The sequence below is a fragment of the Nesoenas mayeri genome, assembly GCF_963082525.1.
Source record: "Nesoenas mayeri genome assembly, chromosome: 2".
In the NCBI taxonomy this organism is placed as follows: domain Eukaryota; kingdom Metazoa; phylum Chordata; class Aves; order Columbiformes; family Columbidae; genus Nesoenas; species Nesoenas mayeri.
Genome location: NC_137543.1, coordinates 50,847,743 through 50,875,704, shown reverse-complemented (window position 1 = coordinate 50,875,704; position 27,962 = coordinate 50,847,743). Strand labels below are relative to the sequence as shown.

General features: G+C 37.5%; 1 protein-coding gene across 2 annotated transcripts in view; it reads left to right on the top strand.

Annotated features, from left to right (window-relative positions):
- The window catches only part of MIB1 (MIB E3 ubiquitin protein ligase 1), a 73,270-nt gene that overhangs the window by 34,829 nt on the left and 10,479 nt on the right, over window positions 1-27,962 (top strand). For both annotated transcript variants that reach the window (XM_080339267.1, XM_080339268.1), the window contains exons 12-16: window positions 308-459; window positions 18,502-18,634; window positions 19,008-19,094; window positions 21,897-22,058; window positions 26,745-26,926. In XM_080339267.1, coding sequence (XP_080195393.1) covers window positions 308-459; window positions 18,502-18,634; window positions 19,008-19,094; window positions 21,897-22,058; window positions 26,745-26,926 — 716 coding nt within the window. The remainder of the gene's footprint in view (window positions 1-307; window positions 460-18,501; window positions 18,635-19,007; window positions 19,095-21,896; window positions 22,059-26,744; window positions 26,927-27,962) is intronic.

The following is a 27,962-nucleotide window of genomic DNA, read 5'->3' as shown; positions in this document are numbered from 1 at the left end:
TATGAGGCAAAGAGAAGTTGATGTCTACACCAGCGGCTTCAGAACTATCAGATGTGAGGCATATTGAGCTCTGGGTTTGAATTCTGGTAGCAGTATAATTGCAGAATATTGAAGCCCTGGCTGAGATTACCCACTAAAGCATTTGCAAAATCAGGGCAAGATCAGAAGCAGCTTGTTCTGAACTCTGCAGTGCAGCAACACTTCTGGTTCTGTGGTTGTGTAGTCGGTTTTCCTAGTGGTATCTAAGCATCTTTTTTCTCTAATGTGGATGCATGCAGAAAATGATGTAAGCTGTTTCTGGTTTTAGGATTCTGAGGGTGACACTCCACTTCATGACGCAATAAGTAAAAAGCGTGATGACATTCTTGCTGTATTGTTAGAAGCTGGAGCAGATGTTACCATCACCAACAACAATGGGTTCAATGCTCTTCACCATGCTGCATTAAGAGGAAATCCTAGGTAAAGAATTGTTTTTAAAAATTATTTTATCATTTGTTAAAGGAAAGCAAGTGCATGAGAGGGTAGAATTATGGTATTCTTTAAAAAAAAAATCCTTAAACCTTGTAATTATGTTTCTTTTCAAGTTGCTTAGAAATGTGTCTTTCTAACACTAGGGAAACCGTTATTAGAATTAAGCTACTAGTCTGCTTAGTTTAATACTGCATTTGGGTAACTCCAAATCCCTGAGAAATTTCCTGTGGTGGCTCTAAAACTTTGCCAATAAATGTTTTGATAAGTGAGTTATTAAGTTAGATCTTAAGATGGGATCTTAAGACAGGATTTGTCAGAATGTTTCCCTTCTTGAATATTGGATTTGGGAAAGGGATTTGAGTTTTTAAGGAATACTTATTTGTGAATAATTATTAAATATAGTTATAAAGTGATCTTAGGATTGTTGCATTAAATTATATGTCAGTATTAGAAGCATTTACATTTGTTTTCTTAGAAGTATGTATAGAAGGAATTTTCTATTTCAGCTTTTATATACCAGCTCATCTGAAATGTTAGTTTTAAGGCATAATTTGTTTTGTGTTAGCTGCATACCATACATTTACATTCAGTCATCAGTTAAGAGAGCTTTCAAAAACTATATGGCATAGATAGAACTTAATGGAAAACTTGCTGCGTTACTGGTTGCTTGTTAAATTGTGGATAAATGGTATTCTTCAGAGCCGTCATTCTAGCAAGACTTCAATGATATTTTGTCATATGGTGGAGAATTCAATATAGTTTACATGAAGTAAGAAATGTGCTTGTTTAATACTAAATTCTGCTTTTCAGTTGAGTCAAGTTGGACAAATGAGGCTGCATGGGAATAAAATCTGGGTTAGTCTCTTGGAATGCAGTTGTCAAGACTAATCGTTAAGAAGTAAACATGAGTATTTATATATGTATATGGAATAGAATCACACTTCACGAAGTAAAAGTAGTGGTTGGAAGGGTTGATAGGAACAATAAATGTTTGCTGTTTCCTACAATGTGCTCATAGAAGGTCTGTAAGAGAACATATCAAGGACCAAGTGAAGGGAACTTATTTTTAGTATTCAGAAGACAGTTCTTTCAAGTCTGCCTTGATAGCTTCTTCACTTAATGTGAATTCTCCGTATTTAGATAACAGCATTAGCTGGGAGTACTGTTTCTGTCTCTGGTTACCTAGATGGGGTATTTTTTGTTAGTTTTTTTTTTTGTTCTGCAGTGTTTTTCTTAGGCTCTTGTGATACTTGGTTTGTGTGATTGTGATCTCAATGTGAGATGCAGGGGAAGTGTACGAAAAAGAAAGCTCTTCATAGGGATGATGAAGGTTCTTCTGTGGGTGCATGTTTTAGGAGCAGCGGGTTTCTTCTTTGGGAGGATCCAGATTGTAGTTCAGACTGGGGCAATTTGCTGGTTGGTAGAATGTGAGGCATAATGCAGTTTTTCCCAAAATCCTTTTTTCATTGGAGGAATAGGCATATATTTCTGGTATTGGTGGTTTGACCCCTGTGTACATTCCCCCATACATGGTGTTTCACTTGCATCTAAAACAGATATCTAAAGCTGTTAGATATCTACTTTTTTGGTTGCAGTTATATCTGAGCACTTCTGAAGCATGTAAAAAGAGAGAATGTTGTCTTCATCACAGAAGTAGTAGGTTCATTTGTTCACAGCATTAGATATTTTACACATCAGCCTGGAAAGATATTCATGAAAGAGAAACCAAAAGAAATCTATTTTGAACAATTCCCCCCCACCTCCCCCTGGCCAAAATTCATTATAGTGGTTTGATTCATTTAGGAGTTAAGTTTTATTTTCTGTAAGACTTTACTCTTTTATTTCATTGTTGAATCTGGAGTTCTACCACTGGCCTGTTTATGACTGAAAACAGAGGTTTTATGTTTGCCACTTTGTTTTTCTAATTTGATTTAGAACAATGGATATTACTAATCTGTTAAATGCACTAAGCACAAGCTATTTAAAACAATGTTACAAATAACCCCCTGAACTTTAGCTTGTAGCTGGTATGGGTCACAAGCAGTACATAATATATTCTGGTAGAAACCTTCCTTAAGGACCAATCTTTCCTAATCTAAGCTTTAGTGCAACACCTAAACTGGAGGATTTGTGGCTTCAGGCTGTAGTGCCTTATGTGGAATACAGGGCACTACATTCCCTTTAAGGTTAAATATAGAAATATTTTATAAATTTTAATAATTATTTGTATATGAGCATGTATGCATATGTGTTTATCTATACTTATTAAAATAAAATACCATGCATGTAAGTATTGCTGAAGTCCACATCCATCTTCCTTCTTAGTGATAAGAAAATGCATGTGTTAAGTGTGTGGATACCACAATAAGGTAAACTAGATTTCTATAGAATTTTTTACAGTTGGTATCAAGTAGGTATTTAGAACCAGTTTTATTTTCAGTGTAAAACCTGTTCTGCTTCTTGCTTGAGTTCTGACTTTTACTAACAGTAGGAAGATAGATCTCAACAAACAAACAAACCAAACCCCACACAAACTGTGCTGAGAAGAACATTTTGAGGTTTTTTGTATGAAAATTAATATTTATAATCCATTTTAAACATTTGACTATTAGATAAGTATTATAAGAAATATAACAATTTATGTCAAAGAGCTTAGATATTTCTTAGCACTTAATGTTCTGTGACCATTTGGCACTGTTTTCCAGAAGCTGAGGTGTAGTGTGTTTTGGTGAGCGTCGTATTATTAATGGTACATTTCTCCTTTTAATAATTTGCTTCTATTCATACCTTATGAATTGGTATGGAAATAGAACTTTTGGTTTTCATGCTAACATGTAATGTTGAAATGTAAACTGGACATGGTTGTAGGTAGCTTTAAACTTTTACATGGGAGATAGAGCTAAAAAGAATTTTGAAATGAAGCGTGAGGAAGTTAAGATTTTGTTTAATACGTGGCTTCTGCTTCTTTATTTTTAACTGATCTGTCATATTAAAAGTGCATTTATTTTGGACTTTTTTCAAAGTACTGTGAACCTCAAAGCTTGACAGACTTTGCCTGTTCAGTATTAATGAGATTTTTTCAGACTGAAAAAAGAGTAAAATTTGAAAATACCATACAGGTTGGTTATTTTTTCCATGTTATCAGCTCTTGGTTATGTTTGATCTATTTGTATACCTGTGACTTCGGCTTTTTGAGCTGAAGACTTGACTGTGAAGTGTAGGTGTATTTTATATCCGTTGCCCCAGTTAGTTTTAGATTTGCATTGTGTCTTGTGAAGACAGCTTTATTCACACTGCAGCTAGCATCTGAAATAGGGGCTGCTTTTAGAGCTGACCCAACTTTGCACATGCGCACAGCTTGTTCTTCAGAGCAATACATTCTGCTGGACTTCAAATAAAACAAAATAAGATATTGGGGTAAGATGTGCAGATTTCCTGTATTGCTGTCTAATAGCAAAGAGTGTAAGTCATCTTTATGTTCATAAACTAGTAAGTAGAAGATTATGGTTTAAAATGGAATTTTTTTTTCCCCTATGTTTTTCTTGTTTAGTAGATCCCTCCATGTATTTAGACTTGCAGATGGTTTAAAGTGGTTGGCAGTGGAATTTGGAACTGGTTTTGGCAACGTATTTGGGAGGTGGGGTTTCTCACCTATACCTAGTGTTAATGAGTCTCAGGGACCTTTGTGCTGTATTGTCATAGAGGTTCTCATAGAGACAAGTAATAAAAGAGTTGTACAATTATTCCTAAACCAGTAAAAAGGACTTTTTTGCTTTTGTATTTGCAGTTCTGACGGTAAGTGTAGCTTGAGACTTGATTGAAGCTGAGTACAGAAAATCATGCTCCTAAAACCTCCTGTTAAAGTATTATGTCAGAAAATGCTTTGAAAGAAGACTTTCGTTTAAGTTGATTTGGAGAGATGTATAATTAGATGGCAGATTAGCCTGTAGCTGTTGAGGTCAGTGACCAATTCATTATCTTTAAACTGTAAATAATATGCCCAGCATGTGCAGGATGGCAAATACAGTTCCTACTCTGAGTTTCCTCCCTAGTGCAATTAAAAAAAAGGGGGGTGGAGAAGGCACAGGAAGAGAGGTGCCCAGAAGGCAGACTTTTCTTCCATTGCCAATACTGCTCATGATTCCTTCCTTTTGATCACGTTTTTTTTGTTAACTGTGTAACAAAGAGCAACAAAAATACAAGAGACAATAAATCATTGGAAAATGCGTTTATTTAAGTGTTTACCTCTCTTCTTTGTAAATGTTGTAAGAGATCATTTTTCGCTGAATGTGGACAGAATATTAAACACCAGTCACTATTTATTTACAAATAAAACCTTGACATTTTGGAATGCAAAACTTGCTATACTCCTCATTACATTCTGTCTTCAAGCTGCCTAGAATAACTGAACTCAGCTACAAAGAGAACTGCATAATTACACTCAGCGGAGTTAATGTCCAGTTTTAAAAATGTGAGAAATCCTGTAGTGATCAATGCATAGCTACAGCTGGTTGAAGGGGACCAAATCCATTGAAGAGGTGATTTGGTTCCATTTTACCAGCTTTAGCAAAGCATTGGAGTGTAGGAAGGTTATAATTCAGTAACACGTTTTTAAGTACATGAACAATTCACAAAGAACATGTGGTTTTCTTCTCTCTTACATGTTTTGTTTCTAGTCAATGCACATTTAAATTCCTTCACTGATTTGGAGACAGCAAAATGGAGAGCTGTGTACCAGAAAGGCCTGTACACATTCGTTCCTTCCTTGAGTATTTCCTTGAGGCTCTTTGGATGAGTCTCAAATCATAGTTACAGGTTTAACTTTTCTCTGTCTGCAATAATGAAATTCTAGAGTAGTGATGAGAAACTGCAGTCTTATAATTTCTGCTCACGTAGAGCTCCTTTGCTTCACTGGAAAGAAGGTTTCGGTTTCCCCCAACCCTTCCCCCATTCAGTTTCTGGCAGGTTCCCTTTCCCAGCTGCTGTAATGCTGTAGTTGGTTAGCACAAGTATAAATGTCAAGTGCTTTCAGTTCCATTACTATACTTCTGGTTAGTATTAACATTTTAGGAATGATTATATAATATAGCAGGATAGATTTTTTTTTTTTTTTAAAACCCTAATCATGTGTGTAAAAACATTTAATGCAAGAAAAACACAGCTTTTAAAGAATTATCTGGGGTTGCATCTGATTTCTTCTGAGTTAAGGTCCTTACTACATATGTGCATGCTCACATAGCTTTTTTTATGTTGTACGCTGAATTCTTTCTGAGCTTTGACTGCAGTGGGAAGCAGGGGGCAACCTTAGTTCAAGCCATTCACTAGTAAGGAGTATGTCAAGTATGGTCGACATCTGTTTGTTGCGTAGTCTGATGCTGGTGAGAAGATTTATGTAAATATATTCCCAACACCATGTATCCTAATAGAAACATAGCAGGTGTGTCACTTGGACTTAAGCATTAAAGATGACTATAAAGTTAGTTTCTATTTTTACCGGTTATACAGGAACTGTTTTACAGATACAGCTGCTCAAGTGCGCTTTTGGATGGCAATAGAGTTTCATGTACTGGCCATATCGGGACAAAAAACGGCCGTGGAAAAAAGCCGCGTAGCATTTGATAATGTCAGCATCTGTTATCCCTGTCAGTCACACAGTTGAAATGTTTGAGTTACAACTGTGTCAGCAGATGCCCAAAGTTCAGCGTGTGCTCAGTTAAAACTGAACAGCTGATCTAAGTGATGGATGTGACATTTTAGAGTGACTAGATATGTATTCTTAGAGATATGCTAACATGAACTAGCAGGAAGCAATGTCAACATATAATTTTAACTTTTGTATCACTCTGAACTGTCATTTTGTTTCAGAATAGCATTGCAATGTTATACAAAGAAGACAAGAAAGAACACAACATGATGAATTGTTGCCAAAAACCTTTTAAATAAATTTAAGCTGTTAAAAAGTTGGTCTCATTATATATAGTGGAAGCCACATCCATACATGGTGAGGACAGGAACTCCTTGGGAAAAGAAGTAAATGCTTAGAGCAATTAACCCCTCTGTAAAGCTGTTGGTAATACCAAATTGCTTTTGTGAGCGTGAGCAAGTTCAGTAGCATCGCTCCATTTAGAAAAGCTACTACGATTTGATTTGTTTCCCACTATAAACTAGGTTTTAATTTAGATGTTAAGATGCTGTAGTCTTCATGCCAAAATATCTTCTCATAAGAGAAATAGCTTTAAAACAAGTACTAATATTTTACTTGAGAAAATAGTTCTGATAAGACAGTTTATTCTTCCATGTATTATTCTGTAGTTCCAGTAATAAAAATAGCAGGGTATGTGTAGTATTAGCAATTTGATAATTATGTGAGTATTAAAAAAAAAAAGATTCTCCATTTAAAAATGGTACATTGCCTTCCCCCCCCCCCCTTCATTTCTCTCAGACGTTTTAATAAGCACAGCAGGGGTACAGTTAGAATTTTTAATCTGGGCCAAATGTACCTACTTATCATGGATGTATCCTATTTAATAACTGCTTTTAGGAGGTTGCTGTCATGAATAGGAATGGCTGGATTGATGAACCAGGAGGTCTTTCCTCATATTTTTTCTTGTTGTTGAATTTGTTGTTGAACGTCTTTACTCAGGAATGGTATACGCTGGTATATTTCAATCAATACTGCTTTTAGAACTTGAAATTGTTGCAGGACTATTTCTCATGTAGTTTTTTATGATTTTTGGGATGTTACAAAGTCATATTTTCATAGGCAATTGTCTTAATTTTGGATTTAAAATAAATTTAGCTTATTTGAAAATAGTATTTAAGGTAACTTACCTTTTAGGTTGTAGTTGTCATTTGTGTTTTCATTTAGGAATCTGTCAATAGCTTTAATCCGCTGACTAGCAACTGTGGCCTAGAAATCTCTGTATTGTTACTTTCTGTGCATAAACCTGACACTGCACTTTGTATCGAAGAGCTCAGTGAGCATAATAAGCGCTGATTTGGAGAAAATTCTAACTTAAGTCTCATATATTAAATTGCAGAAGTTATTATACTCAGTTATTTTACTCCTTTTCTCTAAATCACGGCCTTAGTTTCTTAGCTTTTTCTGCTTGTGTCTTATTGAAACCTGTAGATTAAATATTTTGTAACAGATGTAAATTTAAATGCTACCATCTGAAGTACACAGAACTGGCTGTAATAAATCAAACTATGGCTTGCTTTTAATGAGATATGTTTTGATAATCAGGCTTTTAATATTAGCTTAGGATCTATTAAGTGAGGAGTACTGGTAATGATAACTTTTGCAGCTATGCTGCAATCTTGATAATGCATTTCAAGGGTTCAATTTCAAACCTTGTTTTGAATTCTTTGTTTACAACTTGTGTTCTGCTTATCAGCTGTTAACAATTCTTCTTTTATAGTCACTTAATTTCATGTTTTGTGATTTGTTACTAACAAGTCTGAGTTATTTTGGCAATACCAGCTGACCCTTAGCAAGTTAATTTGTCAGATGAATGTCACTCAAATGAGAGAGAAACCTGTTTCTTCCAACAGCTGTTTAGTTTCCTCTTACTGGTAGTTCCATGCCTGCCAAAAATACATACTTCTTTACATTCCATAGCATTGTATGTTCATATGGGTACATAAAGAAGTATGTACTCTGGGCAGGTACACACAGAGCTGTCAGATGAACCTTAAAAGTATTTTGCTGCTTTCCGTTGCTACCATTAGGTAAAACTCAGCCTGACAATTCTTTCGAAGAACAATATCACAATTAACTGATGGTAGAAAATAAACTTATTATTCTAACTGATGTTTGCAATGCAATTTACCTGCATAGTGGCTTAAAGACGGTTAAAGTTCATTGTTCTGGCATGGCAAGGACATTAGATGTGCTTTTCCAGATTTTTGCCGCCTCTCGCTGTTTGTTCTGAGAGGAGATTTGAATTGCTGGTAGCTTTGCAACATGTTTTCTTGGAATTCATTGTTGTATTCCACTGAAAAACTTCAGGGTCCTCCCAGCTCTTCTAGCAGATTTCCATGCTGCTGTGCAGTTTGCATCTGGTGTCCTGAAGGGAAGTATAAACTTGTCTAATATGGAAGCTATAAACTTACTTTCCTACCCTCCCCAATCCCACTCCTGTGCTTTTTGCATCTCATCCAGTATTCTGCGAACTCTTTGCAGTTTTACAAGTATTTCTGCTGTAGTTTAGAGTGGTTTCAAAGAAAAAAAAAACCAACAACACATGCCACTGGTGATCCTGCTTATCATAAAGGTGATGACATTGAGTTAAGAAAACAACCTCTAACTGCTGTGACAGGATTTGGATTGTTAGGCCAAAGGTCACGTGTGAAAGCTAATACCTATTCTATGCTTCTGCAAGCAGCTTTTCTCATTTTTTTTAAAATTGGCACTCACCTGCTTCAGTCAAAATCTTGAAATATTTATGACAGCTAAAAAAAAAACCCAAACCAAAACTAAACACACCCTCAGAGAAACAAACACCAAGTTTAACTCTGTCTTATCAGAATCTGTGCACCTTGGATTGGAATGGTAGTTAAATATTTGATGTACAGCATGGGTTTGACTTCTAAGGGGCTGTCAGAGCGAATGGTTGCTTAATTTGTATTTCAGAAGTTGATTTGGGTTACAGTAGAGAGTAAGCTTTGTCTTTACAGCATTAGAAGGTAAATTTGAAATAAGCCTAACAATTAGTAAATGTAATAGTCATAAGGAAAGCCGAGAGCAGAGGAAGTAAGAATTTCTGCAGCTCATGACAAAAACCTGGTGCAGCTGATAGAGAGCAAATCAGAGTGTAGCAGGAGCGAGCACAGTACTACAAGGAGAAACAGCAATGCAGCATTAGAATCACAGCAGTCACATTCTAGTTTTAAAGTAGGTTGTTTTCATGTACATCTGAGATAAAGCACCTTGAAAAATTTGCTTAGACCTACTTGAGAGCTCAGCATTGCACCACCACACTCTTTATTAAAATTTCTTTTTAAAGTTGGTAATTTCTTTTTAGTTGTGCATAGGAAGATAAGAGTATATTTTACTGAGGTGAACAACCAGTTAATGGCATTGCAGTTTTTGAGTTTATCTTCTTTAAAAAGAATGCCTACCAAGCAAGTTGTTGGTTTTTTTCCTATGAAATTTGGACTAATGTTTTCTTTCAACCTGCTCTTTACACTACAAATGCTTGATACTTTAACACACTAAAAATTAAGCTGTTCCCAGAGTAGAGGGATTAATATAACAATAATTAAAAAAAACACGCACATTTTAGTAAATAAGTTACACATGCAGAAAGTCATAGGCATCCTTTAAACGTGCAGAATAACGCAGGTCTCCTGATGTTCTGTTACCTGTGAGCTTAGTATCATGCAGCATTTGCAGTTGGAAGAGAGGTAATGACCTAGAGACACATCAGCAGCAGCCATCTCATCCTGAGTGCTCGCTCACTCTATTCGCTGAATCAGCTCTTCATTACAGGGGAGGGGGAGGCAAGGGGGGGCCCATGTCGGTGCATACAGTACCTCACCACCTTAAATAGATTAAACTTAAAAGGCAAAAAAAAACCCCAAAAACCAAATATAAAGACCCCGGTGCCTAATTGGCACCTGCTGCCTTTTCTTGGAATGTTAAAATATGCATGATGTTGTATAGAAATTATACCTTATGTCTGCTGGACTGAGAGTTAGGACTCCAAAGATAGATGCTAGGAAGCCAAGGGAACGTGAACTTAGCCCACTGTCAGATGAAAATAATCACAGGCAAAAAGAAAAACCCGACCAAAAAAAACCAAAAAAAAAGGCAAAACCAAGCCCCCAAAAGTTGGAGTCGCTTCCAAAAAAAAAAAAAAGGCACCAAAAAAAGCGCAATCATCTCCCCCCTCCCCCAGCAAATATTGGTTTCTTCTAGTTCCTTAGATATTGCACTGCATCTTTTCTTGCTTGAGGTTATGTTTCCAGGCTTAACTGTAGGCAGGTCTGTGGTGAAGCTACTTTCCATCTTCAGAGGTCAAGACTGCGAGCGAGGTCAGGGCTCCCGCGCGCACCCTACAGAAGCCACCGGCCGTATTTCCCACTCAGAGGGCACCAGCAAAACTGTTACGGCTTTATAGGCAGCTAAGCATTTGAAACATGCACTCCCAGGCAAACAGGCTCTCTTGTGCCTCTCTCTTCCCTGACCATATTTAGTCAACCATTGCAAAAAATAGTCTCTCAGCTGTCGATTGTCGATCCGGCGGTGGAGGGAGCGTCTATCCAGCTCTCTGCCGATTGATTGTGCAGCCTGCACTTCCACCCAGCCATTTGTCCCCAGGTTTTTTTAGCACTGCCAAATAAAGCTCTCTCGCTCGTGTTTCCAGTTAGATTTCCCAGGTTTTTCACTGAGCTTGCGCTGCTACTAGTAAACCCTGATGAGGTTGTCACTATACTTAGAAACGTTGGAGGGGGTGTAGCGGGGGGAGAGAGAGAGAGAGGAGGGGAAAAAAAAAGGCAGCCCTGCTAGTAGCGAGGGAAAGGCTTCACGCAGATACAGAACAATAAATATCCTGTGCTGCCACGGCAGGTTGTGTAACCTGGTTTCTTGAGCAGTGAAAAATGCCATGGGTTAACAACATGCAGATCAACCTGCAGTCTAAGCGGCCTTGTTCTGCATCTAGGTTTAAGTTTTCAACTGCAAATCATACTGTTATTTTTATAAATAACAACTTGTGACCCCACATGTCCATACTGAAATCGATAGAAATTCTTGGAAAAACCCTAGATTTGTAAATTAATAAAATTCCATAATACTGTGTTTAATAATTTCAGAGTATTTTGTTTATATTGCCTAGCCATAAAATTACCTTTAAAAAAATAAATGCATGTACAAGTGAGGTGCTACTGTTCTTTGAAAAAAATCAAATGTTTTAGAAGAAAAGAATAAAAAAAGAAATCAAGCGAACAGCTCAGTCCATTCATCTGACTTTCGTATGCACAAAATTGGCCTGTAACAAAACTAGTCACTTCACATTCAAAATAGGAAAAGAGGGCTTTTCATTTTCATAGGGAGTATATGCAATGTTTTCTTCTGAAAATAATAAAGTAACTGAAATTTAGCCATTTAAACATAAGAGTCAGGAACCTGAATACTTCAAGACTTTCTCTGTATTTTTCAGACAAAATTCTTATGTTGCTCAGGAGCAAGGACAGTGGTAGAGCTGAAAATCTCTCAATCTAAAATTAAACAAACTTATTAAATGAAAATGTCATCTCAATCAATGTTGATGTAACTAGTACTTATATATTAAAGTTCAGTACTGTAGGGGAGAGTGTGAATTATGAAGTCCTCAACAGACCACTATCTTGGATTTATACTTTCCTTGTTGTCCTGTGCTTGGTAGCTGCTTACCCTGTAGCTTCTGTTGCTGTGTAGCTTTCTGGTAAAAGTCACATTTTTTTCATTTCTCTCTCTTCAGTTTCATAATCATACACTAAAGACAAACTTCTTGTGTAAGATCTAGGCTAATACAGAATAAGTTTTTATGAATTCCATGTAAATGTATGTAACTTATTGTTTCTTTAGTTTCACGTATATTGAAATCAATTTTTCAAATACCAAGAGATACTTGAAAATCTGAGACACTGCCTACTTAAAGTTGTGCTAACTCAGCTATCAGTCAGATATGAAATGTTAAACTCTAATTTCGGGATACAGCCTGCTCAATAATACCAGTCTAAGGTATTATTCTATTCCTTGTTTCTTGTTCCCGAGGAATATTTCTTTCTTCGTTCCTCCCATGTAACTCCCTGTTCTGCATGGCAAGTGCGGTGTGAACCCGAGCAGGGAACTGATTTGGCTTGCAGTTGTGTGCTGACGTGCACCGAAGATCGTATCGTTGCCAAAAATAGCAGAATCCTGCTCCTGTGTTACTTCTTGCACTATGTTGATACAAATATTTCTTTGGCTTCGCAGTGAGCAGGCTCAGAGTGCTACTCTGTATGAGAAGCAATCCAACCAAAAGGGGTGACTTTTTAGATGCTGTGTTGGGACTACTTTTTTTTTTTGGGAGGGGGGTTTTGAGTAGAGGTGGTAGTCAGAGGACAAAAATGGGTTTAGTAAAAGGTAGTCTTGCTTCTCTTTTGTTGTAAAATGCGTGTCAGACCACTTAGCCTTAAAAGAAAACTTTACAATGGAAACTGTCTTTAAATCTGATCTGTTCCCTCACTGAGGATGAAACAGGTGAACAGGTTTAGCCGAGGTGGCAATAAGTGGTGTAGGGAGTGTGCGTGAATGAAGAATACTTCAAGCCAGGATTGCTGTAAAATAAATTATGAAACCATGTTGCACTGAGACCAGTGCAAAGCTGACCTGAGGGAGGAGAATGGCAGGGGGAGTAGAGAAGCTTGTAGTGGACAGTGCACTGAATCATTATAACCCTTTGACATATGATTCCTGGTAAGTTACACTGATCTAAGACTTTGCTTCTTGAAAGGGCAGTCTGCCCTCCCTGCAACTCTGGCTTCAGCATTTACTTATTCCTGTGGCTTCTAGTGATCTTGAAGTTGCAGGGTAAGCTGGATTATCTCATTGATCTGTCATAAATCAAACTTGCCACATCAAGAGTCTGGCAGGTTGTTTCACTCACTAGACAGCGACATGTCTGTAGTGCCAACATAATGCAGAGAAAAGTGGGATTGTGTCTTTCAGTAGCAATTTAAGTTAAATGTGCAGATTGTGAAGTAATCTCTATTTTTTTTTAATGCCCAAGTATCTATTATTAAAAAACAAAACAAAACAACAAAACCATAACCAAACAAACCCACAAACCAAACTCAAATGGCTAAGCAAATAAAACCACCTCACCACCATCCCAACCCTCTGCAGTCAAATTGCAGTTGGTAGCAGGGAATAGTCTCTAAGTTGTTTTATATATATATTTTTTTAAACAGGGAGGAAGGATGCCTTTGCAGTTAAGAATGCTGAATCTGGAATCTTTAAAACAACAATGTGCTAGTTTTGTCTTACTTACAAGTACTTTTATCTTGTAGATTTTTCAAATAAAGCCTGTATTGTATGTGGCATTCTCAGGTAATGCTGGTGAGCATCTGTCAAAATTCTGTGAGTAAAATACTGAATAAGGGAAGAGATTTTATATGTGGTTGATAATAAATAATATACCATATGTTAAAAGTTTTGGTTGTAACAATTATTTCTTTTTGCATATCTAATATTGGTAACTGGAGTTGAAACAACTGCTCTTTGTGGCTAACAATGAATTAGTGTACTGTTCAGATCTGTGAGGCATTTTATGTTGCAAATACAAAATTTACGCTGTTGAATTTGCACTCTGATATTATTTGTAATCTAAATATGTCATATATATGTAAAACCATGGTTCCAGACTCTCTAAAAACCTGAATTAAAGAAATAAAGTACACCTATGACAAGGTCAGATTAAAGAGTACATGCAACAGCATTTGCTGTTATTCTTCCACATTTTAAATTAATGTAACACAGTATAAATGGATGTCCCCTCTACCAAATGACTTCTGACTACTATAGCCTGGAGTGTGATTTTATAGGGATGAGTTATATGAATGATGGTGGGCTTTATAAGTCACTGTATCCCCGACAGCTGGACCTGGGGAAAGCAACAGATACCTTGATCTGAGGCCCCTATACACACATGTGCTTTCTCATTACCTTTTTCACTGAGCAGTTGCTTAGCTCCTGTGAAAGAAGAACCAGGTTCCTCACCCCCTTCAAAGCTTTACAGGCAACTTCCTCTCAAATTTTTCCTGAAGTTTTTCTTTTGTTGTCTCATCTAGAAAATTTCAGAACTTGCCGAAGATCATCCAACTGAAAAAGGCCCAAAATCTTTATCAGCTTCCTGCTTCCAAATGCCAAAGCTTACCTGTTAGAGATTTTTTTTTTCATTAGTGTTGCTTTAGTAATAATCTTTAAATATTTCAATAAGAGTTTTAAGTGTCTTAAGAGTAATCTATGCAGCTGCTTAATTAGCCATGTAATCTGTAACAGCGGAATACACTGAAGATGCTGGTCTGAAGAGTTTTCTTCAGCTGATTTAATGGTCAGGGTTACTGTTTTGCTGATTTCCTGATCTTTTCAATACAATGACAGTGAAAGAAGTCTGTGGGCTGTTTCAGTGTGTACAAGATGAAAGCAAGCTTTCAGGGTCCCATCTGTGTTGCGGTCCTGGAAATGGAGCAGTACAATTCAGTGACTTCTTTAATACTTTGTGTGGAAAAGTGAATCAAGAATTACCATGCAATTGGCATGCAACGTTAATTCACTAATATGACTTTTTGTGATACAATGCATGCCTGTTCCAGGGAGTGCTGTTCTGACAGCCACTTAGCTGTCAAAATTTTGGCAGCAGCTCTAGAAAATCTTGCAGAATAGAATAGCTGTAGGAAGGAAGGCTGGAGTGGGGAGGAGCAGGATCTTGTGCATTGAAAGAAACTGCATCTCAGCTAATGAGAAGGAGGATGCAGCCACTGAGCATCATGGAAGAATTTGCCATTCCTAGCATATTAATATCTTGCACAATTTAGGGTCTCATGACCATAAAACTGTCCTTCCATCTTGCTGCCCAGTAATTTAGTCTGGAGGAGAGAGATGTGGTCTCTAACTTGCACAGCTGGAGCAACTGAGGAGTAGTTATTGGTCCTCTGATGCTTTGCTGTGAAAAGTAATAAATATCTATTATGCACAGAAGCTGTTTGTTTGTTTTGTTGGTACTTCTATTTTTTTCCAGTAGGACCAATGCATTTTAAAAGCATCCAGAAGTGTAGCAGGCATTTAATTTATATGAAAGCAAGATGCAGTCTGTTTTACAGTTGAATTTAAGATTAAAATTTTCAGGTATTTGACAGCAAACTAAATAGAGAAAGATTTGAAAGAGGATCTGGTAAGGCTAGCACTCTTGCACATGTTAGGATGAGTGACTTTTTTCATAGCATACAAAATATTAAGCCAATTAGTATCTTCTCTCTCAAATACAAAAGGTGTTAAAGAATTGGCAACAATAGTATTTCTGAAGTATATTCACTTCTCAGTGCATCTGTTAAGGTATGTGAATGTACTTTAAATTTTATTTTCTTTGTGGGGTTGGTGGTTTCCCTACTTCCTTACTGAAGAACATAATGTATCATCTGAATTGGTTAGGACGGCTCCTTGTTGGAGACAAACTGGCTATAATTAGAGAAATGCACATTTGAGTGTTGGTGCCTTCCCATAGCATTTCTCAAGTTGTAGTTGCAGCTGTAAAACAAGTGTCTTGACCTTGGGTTTTTCATTAGGTCATTGTTGTCTCACCTTTTACTTGTCGGTCACAGTGGTTGTATTGCTTCTGTCAGTCACAAGAAATTTTCAGGTAATATTTGTTGTGCTTTTTAAATGATCTGCAGCAGATACTCTAGAGCCTTATGGCATCTTCAGAAGCCCTGAGCTGGGCAGGTGAAGATCAAGAGCTTACATGACATGATACCCTGTGGGAAGCTGCTGTAGAAAATAGAGCAGCTTGTTGTACTGCAGGTATCATGTGCTCCTGAGGTGTTCTCTGCATCAGCCCAGCTGGCTGAAGAGCTGATGCTGGTGTGACAGGTACAGTCCAGATAGGACTTTCTCCCTCTCTGTGGCAGCTAGAAACAGTTCTGATGCTGGAAAACAGGGACATGTTTATGTACTAGGTTTGAAAATACATAATTTCATTATTATGTTTATCGATGCAACTAATATATGTTTATTTTGCAACATTTCATAACTTGCATTTTACTAAGTTATATCCTTAATTTTGGAAACTACTGCATAAATGAATCTCTCAAAGAATTCATGTTGGTGTTTGTTTTTATTTATTTATTTTTTCAGATATTCTAGGGTTTTTTTCCTAGCACAGGACAGAGCTGTAGAAGGTGTTACGAATAGAAGCTTCGCAGTGGTTCACAATGAACAATGTACAATCTGTTAAGTGTTGTTTTCTTAGTTTACTGTGTTAAAAGTGATTAGGAAGTTAAGAAGCTTAGTCCTGCTAGGAGAACTAAAAATCTGAAGTCTTTGAGAATGGTTTCTTACTTTTTTGCTTACCTTAAGAAAGCTGTGATGATGATGGATTCTAAAAAGACTGAGATAACCCACACACTGCAGAATCGACTTGGTTCCTGGCCAAGTGCTTATGTCCACTCTGCGGAGGACAAACCTCCAGAGCAGCCTGGCTGTGGATGCTCCAGCCGTTGGTCATGGGTCTCCTGTGGGCCTGTTGCTTAGTTGTGCTTCCTCCAGACTCTGAATCTGGGGGAAAAAGTGACTGTTATCCTGCAGCTGCTAGGGTGGTATATTAAGTGTGAAACTGAGGATTGATGTTGCATCCTCAGTGCAGTAGCAGGAGAACGTGGAGATGCTTAAAGAGTCAGGTTCTGTTAGGATACTGTCCAAGCATTTAGGTGAAACGGAGTGCACTTTCTTAATGCTATAGTAGTCTACCTCAGAGACTCTTCTGCTTTTCAGGCAGGCTCATTGGAGGCAGCTGTCCCCAGAGACACAGGATGGCATGGTTTTGGGGTTTCGTGATTGGTTGTTGTTGTTTTGTTTTGTTTGTTTTGTAGGGTTTTTTTGTTGTTGTATTTATTTGTTTGTTTTTTTATAGGAAACTTGTTGGGTTACTCTAAAAGAGAGCTTAGGAGTGAATAGCAAACGTTCAAGGTGACAGATTATTGGAGTGAATTAGGAATTCAGTTATTACTTGATAGCACAGTCATCTTATTGCTGTCTGTTGAGAATATTTTTAAGTAAAAGCTGAGAGGCTCATTTTATAAGTATACTTCTGAGGCATATTGAGATCCCATATTTTCAGAATCAGGTGGCTAATGAAGAACTGCTTACTTCAATTATTGTATCTGCCTTACAAGGCATTCTGTGACTCAAGTGGTTCCTGTTGTATTAGCTATTAGCTTGGATTTTGAAGTTTGAATTTTGTGAAGAAGCTCTGTTTTTCCTGTAACTAGAATCTTCCTTCAATGGTAGGGAAAGATCAGATGACAGAAGAGATTTCCTGGCACAAGACTATAGATGTTTCTGGTTTTCTCTTTGTCTCTGAGGAGCTGTCATAAGGGAGCTGCATGTACTGTCAATAAAGACAGTAAAGGAATTATGTTCAGTTACTTGCCTATTCCAAAAGCTAAGTGAAGGCACATGAACTTAAGAAGAGTATTTCTGCAAGAAAACAAGATTGAGCAATTTGTTTATCTAGCATTGTGTTATTAATACCCTTAACACTGCTGTCCTTGGACTTCATGGATTTTCATCTCTCTTAATACTCTAGTAAGAGAGTTGCTTTTCCCTACCCTTGAATTTGAGGTGTAAAATAACAAATCACCTTCCTTTGGTAGGTATCTTGGTAAGCACATTCAGAAGTGGGGTGGAGTACTAGACACTGCTTTGATACGTTACACTCAGCCACTATCTGTTATGAAAATATTCCACTAATATTCACTTTACAGTTTCAGCATTTATTTTGTCTGTGCCTAAGAGGTCTAACTCCAGTTTTATGTCAGAAACTGAAAGTCTTATCTGTTACAGCCCATGACATCAGTTTATAAAGTGATGATTTTAAAGAAATCTAATGTGATGGGACATGTTCATTAAATAATTAAGGATACTATAGGGAATTTGAGAGAGATCAACTTCTGTTGTCTTTGTTTCAGAACTTGTGTGAATAATTTTTATAAGGTAATTTTTACTGCTAGATAAAATTCTTCTGGAAAAGTCTGATTGCCACACTCTGCCTTGGGTATTGTATGGTTTGAGTACTTTAACTAGAAGGAACTGAAGATTAAATTATTATGCTTTGGAACTGTCGGTGTAGCTTTTCACCCACTTTCTCTTTTTGAAAAAATACTAATGTTATTTTAGCTACTACTACTTTGTAGTTCTGAGAATTAATATTGTTTTACTGTTGTCCTGTTGTCATTTAATGAGTACATTATGTGTGCATTTATGCCATCTCTGCATGTTTATTTCAGTGCAATGCGTGTACTGCTGTCCAAGTTACCACGACCCTGGATCGTTGATGAGAAAAAAGATGATGGTTACACCGCTTTGCATCTGGCAGCTCTCAATAATCATGTGGAAGTGGCTGAACTTTTGGTGCATCAGGTAGGACTCTTCTCGGGTAGATTTAAATGTCACACTTCAGTTAACCATCTGATGTGAAAATAAGTTGCTGCTGTATGCCTGCAATCGCAATGCGGAAGCAATGGAGCAGGAAAGGGCATGTGGTGAGCTCTAAAGGTCAAAATCACCTTTGAGATCATTACAATGGCCTAGTGGTGCAGAGGGACTGAAAAATTTGATACCTAGTTTAGATTCAACAGATTAACATCTGTACAGTGAATAATTAATCACTTCTGCTCTCAAACCTCCAAATTAGGAATCATATTCAGGGTTGTATTCAGTGCCCTAAGGCACTGCCTTGCACGTAGGTGAATTGCTGGGATGATAACGCTCTAATGCTTTGAATATCTTTCAGGGCAATGCCAACCTGGATATCCAGAATGTTAACCAGCAAACTGCTCTGCACCTTGCCGTTGAACGACAGCATACACAAATTGTTAGGGTAAGTATCTTACTTGCCATAAGCCATACGGTTAATGGTAGTTAACTCAAGCTGATTGTAGCTGTTAAGACGGGGGTAGTACGTGACCATTTAAAAAATAATTTAATGACACCTGGGCACTGAATGTTTTTATGATTAATTTTGACCAATTCAGAAACCTACCAACTTGTACAAAAGGTCAGTTTGCAATGTGAAGGACGTTTCAGGAATGCTAAATTTTTGTACATGTGCATTATGGTTTCCTCTATGTGGTTGCCAATTCCATCATCCCTCCTTGTTGAGTAAGGAAGAATATGTTCCTCTGTTACTCATCTGAGTCTTGTGGTCCTGTAATGGGACCTTCACATAGCACTTTTGATGCCTCTTGCTGTATGAGTAATTATTCTTGCTCATAGCTTTTCCAAATTCTAGCTAAGTGAAACATCTTTTTATGAGTTTAACTACTCAGTCTTCTGACTGGGTGACTTTCCCTGTTCTTAGCTTGGGAGAGCTATAAACAGTAGCAGAAGTACCTTACTGGTGAAAGTAACGCTTTTTCAGTTTTCTGCTTGCACAGTTGCACAAGTTAATACTTCAGTTTAGCAAAAGTTTGTTACTGGCAGAGAACACGGGGGTCTGGCTGCCCATTCTGTCCTGTATGCACTGTCCATATGGGACCTGTATAACTCAGTGTTTGCATTGCTAGCATGAGGCTAGTTGAAGCTCAGAGGGAACACTCCTGTGCGTGTTCTCTGTAAGTGACTGGCCATCAACCTGGCCTTGGCCCTATGTATAATTTTTTTAAATTTGTAGAGTGAGAGTCATATTATATTAAAAACTGCCTCTTATTCAGACCTACAGAGAATTGTACCCCTTAGACAGACCTATATCTTTGGTTCTGTTCAGCATTATTTTGCTGTAAGATTTCTCCATCTGCAAGTGCATGTGATCCCATTACAGTGAAACATGTGATATGGCCCTATATCTGGAACTGCTTGCTACCTAAAGAATGGTTTCCTGGAGTCAGTGTCACTTGCATCCTGCAAGCTATGTGGCAGCTTTATTTGATGAGCTCTTGTGTTCCTCTGGAGCTGACAGGGTACCTGAGAATATACAACTAATGTGTGACAGGTGAGCAGGAAGAACTAGTATGTGCACTGGGCTGACATGCTTGTATCCGAGAATGTTTAAGTGAATGACCCTGTAGAGTATCCCTACTTCAGAGTTGGATTAACTTTGAGAAGTCCTAAAATAACTCATGCAACCATGCAAAGAACATGTTGGCTCCCTATTTCAAAATTAATTCCTATTGGGTACCTTCCAGGGCTGGGTTGTGCCCTCAGGCATCTGTGGAATAGTGGTCAAAGGTAGCAGGGAACTTTTAAAAGCCATGCTGCAGTGACAAAGGGTGCTGGTTTGCCTTTTAGATATATATATATATATATATATATTCTTTTTTTAAAAAATTATTTATTTATTTATTTTAACTTCTGCAAAGGCTTTGAATTTACATGGTAGCCAAGGATTCCCAGGTTGCCCTGAAAGTAGTTCTCTTATATATTTTCTTCCTGGAGAAACTCTTCAGCAGTAAATAGCTAGTGGCAGACACAAGATATAAATATGTGAAAGAAAAATTTGGTCAGAGTAAGGCCATTTAGCAAGCATAAGTAGTTTGGGGAAACCGTTGCAACTATTAGCTGGTTTCCTTGGTTTCATTTGTGGAAGAGAAGGTTGGTGAAAATGGTAAGCTGCAGTCAAATACAGACAGGTATTTCCTTGAAAATTAAGTTCTGAATTCCTTTTAAGCTATTCTCCTTTTAGCCTTTTCTAGAGTCTGAGAGGCTGAGATCGTTGCAAACGTGCGGGTCCTGAGGAGGGAAGATCCCCCTTCATGTATTCCTGTTTCTAGGCTGTGCCTGTTGTCTCTGCTGCTAATCCAAATTTTGCAAAGCATCAAAATTTTGCTCAAAACTGCAATTAAAACTTCAGCTACTATCTACATATTTCTGCACCACAACAATGACAGGGTTTAATTTTTTGGGGCAATTGTTATTAGTCAGCATGTGTCGATTTTTTCTGTTTAATAGCATATTTAAGGAAGTTCTGGTGCATTGAATTATGGGAGGCCTGGCTGCAAAGGCAGTATGAATAGGAGGGCCTGCGCAGACCTGTGCTTGCTTTCGTGTTGTGTGACCTGGAATTTGGGTCTAAAATTAGCCTTAAAGTCGAGTTCATTACTTTCCAAAATGTTCTGAGATGGTATTTAATAGTGTCAGTGGTTTTTCTGTCTTTTGCTGAATAATTGTAAACCTAAGTACGTGCTTAACCACTTTGCTAATGGGACGACATTGTAAACTAAGTTGTAAAGTTTAGCGTGGTGTGAAAGTGGTGACTTTTGAGGTGACTGAAACCTAATAGTAAAGAAAATACACGTATCTAAAGCATTGCCCACTTGTTCTGTTTGTGATATATTGCTGTAGTATGTTACGTCACTTACAGGCTGTCTTATAAGGTTTAAAGGTTTTGAACAGTAGAAAGAATCTTCTACAACATAATCTCTTGTGTTCCCTCAGAGCACAGACAAGCATTAGGCTTCTGCTGAAATAAGCTTGGTATTTGAAAGAGGTAAATGTGTTAGTTGAGGTCTGAGCTCTAAGTATAGAAAATAAATGTAAATAAACTCAGCTATGAATTACAGCAAGATAAAAGAATAACCCTTTTCAACCTCCTAGAGCTCCTAAGCTGTAGTTTCACTGAAATGAGTTTTAAAATGAATAAATAGGGGTTTTTTTGAGTTTTAAACTGGGTTCTCTCTCTTTTCAGCTCTTAGTCCGTGCAGGTGCTAAGCTGGATATTCAGGATAAAGATGGGGATACTCCCCTGCATGAAGCCCTGAGGCATCATACCCTGTCACAGCTTCGCCAGCTCCAAGACATGCAAGATGTGGGCAAGGTAGATACTGCTTGGGAGCCATCAAAGAACACAGTAAATAAAATGCATTTATTTATTCTTTTTTTTTCTTTACTCTGACTTTGTCTCTTTATTTGTCTAGTTTGTCTGGTTCTGTACTGTTGAACTGTTTTTTGGAAGCGTGAGTTTATGTAGACATTCTGCATTAGACTGCAGCACAGACAGAAATCATGTTGTTGTAAGTGGCTTTTCACATGTAGTCATTGCCTTTGTTAAAGAAAAATATGGGATATTAAGTTCAAAATGTTCCTACAGATCTGTCTTCCATAGTGAACATGTGTGGCTGCCAAAAAATCAAGAAGTGGCTTTTTAGGAAAGAGAAATAAACAGTATTACAGTACAGAATAACACTAAAATTATGTTTTCTGTCATTCAACATCTTGCATTTCTTTGTAGCTTTAATTGTTTAGCTGCTTCTATAACAGTCTGAAAAATTATTCTTAATCTTTATATGTATCTTTCTGACAGAGTTCATTTCAGAAATTGTTCTGTAGTAAGGAAATAGTCAAAGAAACTCCAGGTAATAAAGGTCAAAATGTTTTATTGAAAAAAGAAACACTCACAGCCAAAGAGCTGTGTGAACACTGTATGCTGAAAGGCAAAGGAGAAATAAAATTCTGCAGTGATTAGGACTGTGAATAGCAAACAACAATTTTTTTATTTAAATATTGAAGATTCACAACATAACAGTGGATTGGATTTGTTGAATCTATAGTTACTGGTGTGATAATATTTTTTCTAATTTATCTGCGGGTGTTAAGTTTTGTATTGTATTTAAAAAAAAACCCACCAACTTTATTAAAAAGCCTTTGTTCAAAACATTAATTCCACTGTACAACAGATGTTTTTCAAACAGGTTACTGAATTAACTCACTGAAATACACTGGAATAAACTATGCAAACAGATTAAATGTGACTGACATATATAAAAAAATGCTTGTGTCCTTTTAAGTGAGAGGAAGAAAGCAAGTACAGCGCAGCTGTTTCCATGATCTGAAATGGACCCTGTGAGAGGTGGCTAAAATAATTTGTGTGCATGTATTTAATTGTTAAATGAATGAACAGGAGATAAATACTTTTTCTCCGACTCAGCATTTCATAAATAAGTTTCTGTGTTGCTCATCTCATTAGTGAAATCCATGATGAATCTAGAGTTGTTGTGTTTTGAGTTTTTTTTAACACAATAAATGGGTTTTCTTCTACCAGCTCTTTAAATTTCAGTTTTGGAGGATTTTATGTTTCATAGAATAAGTTGGTTTTTTTTTCCTCTTTCACTTTTGAGCTATATCCTGGGTTTAAAAGAAAAATAATTACACTTTCAGTTTATTTCTATAGAAATAATTTAAAAAAGCAAACAAACAAAAACCAACCAACCAAAAGCTAGCAAAAACAGCAGGGGAAAGACACCACAACAAAAAAGGAGGATAAATAGGATTAGTAATTTACTGTGGGAAACAGACTTTCTTTTTCTGGGTATGACTACTTAAGTTAAATTGATGGAATATGTATTTTTTTGCTTAATTTGTAAGAATTCCTTTAAAGATTGGGAGAACCTCAGATTCCTTTAGTCTATGTGATAGCAAATCTGAAACGTGAATCTTTAGTACTTTAGAGCTCATTTTTGCTTGGCTAAATTTTAATTAACTTTGGAATGCTGTCTTGAAAATACAAACCTATTGAACTCCCCGGGGTGCCTCTTCGTAGTACAGTATTTCGACAATTTTTTTTTCATTTGAATAAACTGAAAAATAACAGAAATTTTACTTGCAGGATTTTGGATGTTTTTCATATTTGATAAAGTTGGTTGGACAGCAGCTTCATTGAAATTCTACCATTTGTTACTTTTTGCTTTGAGCGTGGCTTAAAATAGGAAACAAACTTTTTCCTGATCTCGTGAACTTATTTCAGAAGTGGAATTATATGGAATGAGTTCTTAAACATTGGTTTTTAGTAGTTCTTCTGGATGTCAACATTCAGCTGTTGTAATAACCAAGACAATTTTTTTTTCAGGTTTCTTCAGCTGTTTTTGATAGACTACTTAAAATGCATGTAGTGAACAATCTTGATAGTACACAAAGCCCTACACATTTCAGGTATCAATCTGAAAAACATTTCTGTGTTCAAGTGCTATGAGCAGTGAACCCCATCTCTTTAACTAAAGTTTTGAAGTTTTTCATCCAGTACATTGCAATGATTGTACAGCTGGGAGGAAGAGAAATTTTCTGAAGTACAGTCCCAACCACCACAAAAAAAGTCATTTCAATTGCTTCATTACAGTTGGAGTGTTCCTTGGTCTAGGGTACTTTTTATTTTAAATAAATGTATTATTCTCCAGGCTCATTTAGTGTAATTTATTTTAATATAGGCATCTTTCAGACCTTTAAAATGCTTTTAAGATTCAAAATGATGCCACCGCCTAAATCCTAACTTTAAGCTAAAGAAACTTTAATGGAAGTGAGTTAGGTGTTTACAGCTTCAAAGACAGCTCAGTAATTACAGTTACTTAGATGTTATTTATACTGTTCTTGTGGGTTACACCGAGACTTCTCCCTCACAGGTGAATTGGCTGCACCTGGCTTGTGTTGGCACATCTCAGGGACAGCATGCTCCCCAGGAGGCTTACTAGGCCATACTAGGCCCTATATTTTATATATATATATTTTTTTTTTTGCTCGAGCTTTTCTTGAATAATGTTGATGACTGTTCCAGGTGGAGGAGCCAGTCTTGGCGTAGTTACATATCCACACCAAGTGAAGCAAGCTGTCCCATTAGTTGTTTGATTTTTATCTAGGAAACACAATAGCTGTTCCTTTCAGAGCCCATAAGGTGCAAGTTTGGATGGTAAGAGAACTCTTGTCCCAGCCAGGTGGAAAGGACTACAGCAAATTGTTCAGTGTAGGCATGCCTTCAAAAAATGCCTATTCTGCCAGCCTCAGAGCAAATCAGCTTTTGCTGGGTGTTGTGCTACCTTGTCTGGATTACCAACATGATCCAAAGTACCCAGACTGAAGCTAGATAAAATCTCTGCTTCACTTCATCCAGTACTCTAATTGTGGTGCAGACGAATGGTCTGAACATATAAACAAAAATGTTCTGTGATCTGAACACCACAAAATAATTTCCGTCCATAACTTGGTATTTTTCCTGGTATGAAATCTTTCAAGCTGTACTTTTCTTACCTGGTTATAGAAAAGAATGCAGGACCATGGGTCTCTCTGAACTCATGAAGTGACCTTCAAGGGCTTTGTAGCATCTCAGTAATACTTACTGATATAAGAGCTCTTAACTAGACAAAAACTTATAGACTGAGGTTTAGAACAATTGCTTCCCTAGAAAACTGGGTGGCTGTTTGATGGGGATAATCTTGCAGTTATCAAGGCAGGGAAAAGACTTCTAATACATATTTCATGTGCTGCAAGACATGGACCCAAACCAAGCCTTTTTCTTCACAAGTTCACTCTGAGGCATGGGAGAAATAACTAGAGAGGTTTTGAGAACCGTTTTCTTTGTAGTTCAGACTTCAAGGTATGCGGCCTTTAAGGCTGCAGTGACAGGTATCTGATGTTTTAAATTTATTCCTGTATGCTGTTGTGTCTAAAATAGCACATCTCGTTCTTTAAATACAAAATGGTTGTTAATCCAGCCAAAATTACTTAATTTTTAGGGATGATACTTGACACCCAGCTTTTAGACTGTGCAGACTGGAACTGGCATAGAAAGGTGTACGTCAGTCAAGTTGGGCACTTAATTAATGGAGAAGTGTATACAAAATCTTGCCTCTATCCTAGTGTCAAAGCCTTTAAAATTTTGAAATTCAGCACTTAAAACTCTTTGAATTGGAGCTGTCCCAGCTGTGACCAAGCTGTTCCTTTGGATATAATCTAGTGTAGTTTGAGGGATTCTTAGTGGTGCCGGCAGTTTCATATGATATGTGGCCTGCGTTATATAATACTTATGCATTTTATTCATCAGGCTTTAATACAAAAAATTATTGGAGCAAGCCCAGAATGCTCCAGAGCAGGTGAATCCTCTCCTTGCTGGACTGCGGTAGTGAGCCTTCTCTTGTCATTTTTCTACCTGACTCTGTGAATCATGCGTAATAGATACGCTAATACAGAAATACAGTAATAGCTCTAAAAAGGCAAGGGAGCGTTACATGGTTAGGGCAGGACAGGTATGTGAGTTTAAATCCCTCCAGGCTGAGAAAGCAACTGAAATAAAGTCTTTCTTGGGCGAGTGCTTTACTTGCTAGACTAGAAGTAAATGTGCATTCATTTCTCTGCCCAGCTATGTTTCAGTCTAAGTGTGGTAGTGGTAGTATTTTGTCTCACCTCAGCAATTTTGGTAAATTTTGTCTGTCTTCTGAATGCACCCACTGGGACTCTGCCCTTTACAGTGCGTATATCGAAGGATAGCCACTTCACAAGTGAGCATAGGTCTACAGGAGACTGAGTGCTTCAGTAGCTGACCTATTCCTTGCTGAATATTAGTTCCTTAAAGGAAAGTTGAGTATAACTGACTCAGAATTAAGCAATCATACAACTGTTCTGTTTTTTAGTTCTAAAGATGCTTCCTTGGGCTTACAGTTTTATAGGTATTTCTCTGTGTGTGTGCATGTACGCATGTCATTTTCCTTTAGCCAGACTATTCCTCGCTGTTTAGAGAGTCTCTCAAGTTGCTTACGTATTTGTTTTCTTTCAGTTAATAATGGGACTTGGCACTCAGGGAGCAGAGAAGAAGAGTGCAGCGTCTATTGCCTGCTTCCTGGCAGCCAACGGAGCTGACCTCAGCATTCGTAATAAGAAGGGTCAGTCTCCTCTCGATCTCTGCCCTGATCCTAGTCTCTGCAAAGCACTGGCTAAATGTCACAAAGAAAAAGTCAGGTTTGTATATTCATCAAATACGCCATCTCCAAATCTCTGCTTTCTATAGATTAACCAATGAATTTATAACATTGTGCCTTTATATTAGAAACAGTGTTAAAACATGCAAGCTGCTTCTTGACTTTCAAATAATTCTTTTTATTCTATGGTACATTAAATGCTGTATACAAATACATTAGCTGAAACTGACACAAGTCTTTAAGGACTTTCATACAAGTTAATATGGGAGGGAGGGGAATGGGAAGGTGGCAACATGCAGGTGGAGGCTGGCAGAACTTCAAAGAGTCCCAGAAAAGGGGGTGGGAGGGAAATCACTGAAAAAATAACTAAGCATTGGGACAGGTTGCCCAGGGAGGTTGTGAAATCTCTCTCTGTGCAAGTTTTGAAGACTGGAATGGGCAAAGCCTGCTATAACCTGGTGAGAATTCAGCATTGACCCTGCTTTGAGCAGGTAACCTCCTGAGTGCCTGTCAATGTGAATGATTGTATGATTATCTAAAAAAGACAAGGAAGGGGTAGGCCTGACGTCTCGGAAGCAATTCTCTAGGAATAATAATTTCAGTGAAATGTCGTGTTATCAAGTGCATACAAAGTGAGAAATTTCAGCTTACTACTTGCCCTAGTTGTGTTCCCGCCATGGGCTTTCACGATTCTTGTCCTTAATTCCTGTATGGAAATAAAAAATGTACTTTCAACATGTCATGAATAGAGCCTGCTCCCCTGGTGTGTAAGGTGCTTTTTTTCTTCAGGAGTCTCTCTGTGTCTGCCCATCTGTCCCTCAGCCTCATCCCTGCGGCTGTTCTTCTTTCTCGCCACCTTTTATGGGCTTGTGAGGGCTGTAGATCTGAGCTGATTGGGTTCACCACGCACTCCCTCTGCTGGGCCAGCAGCAGCACAGAATGGAGATCTGGGGAGAATTAATTCACTGGCGGAGTTTGGGGATTCTTTTACAAGCCTGTCATTTGCGAAGTATTGGAAGTATATTCAAGATTAAGGTGTTATGCTGTGCAATTATGAAGCTGCAGGTTATGTCTCT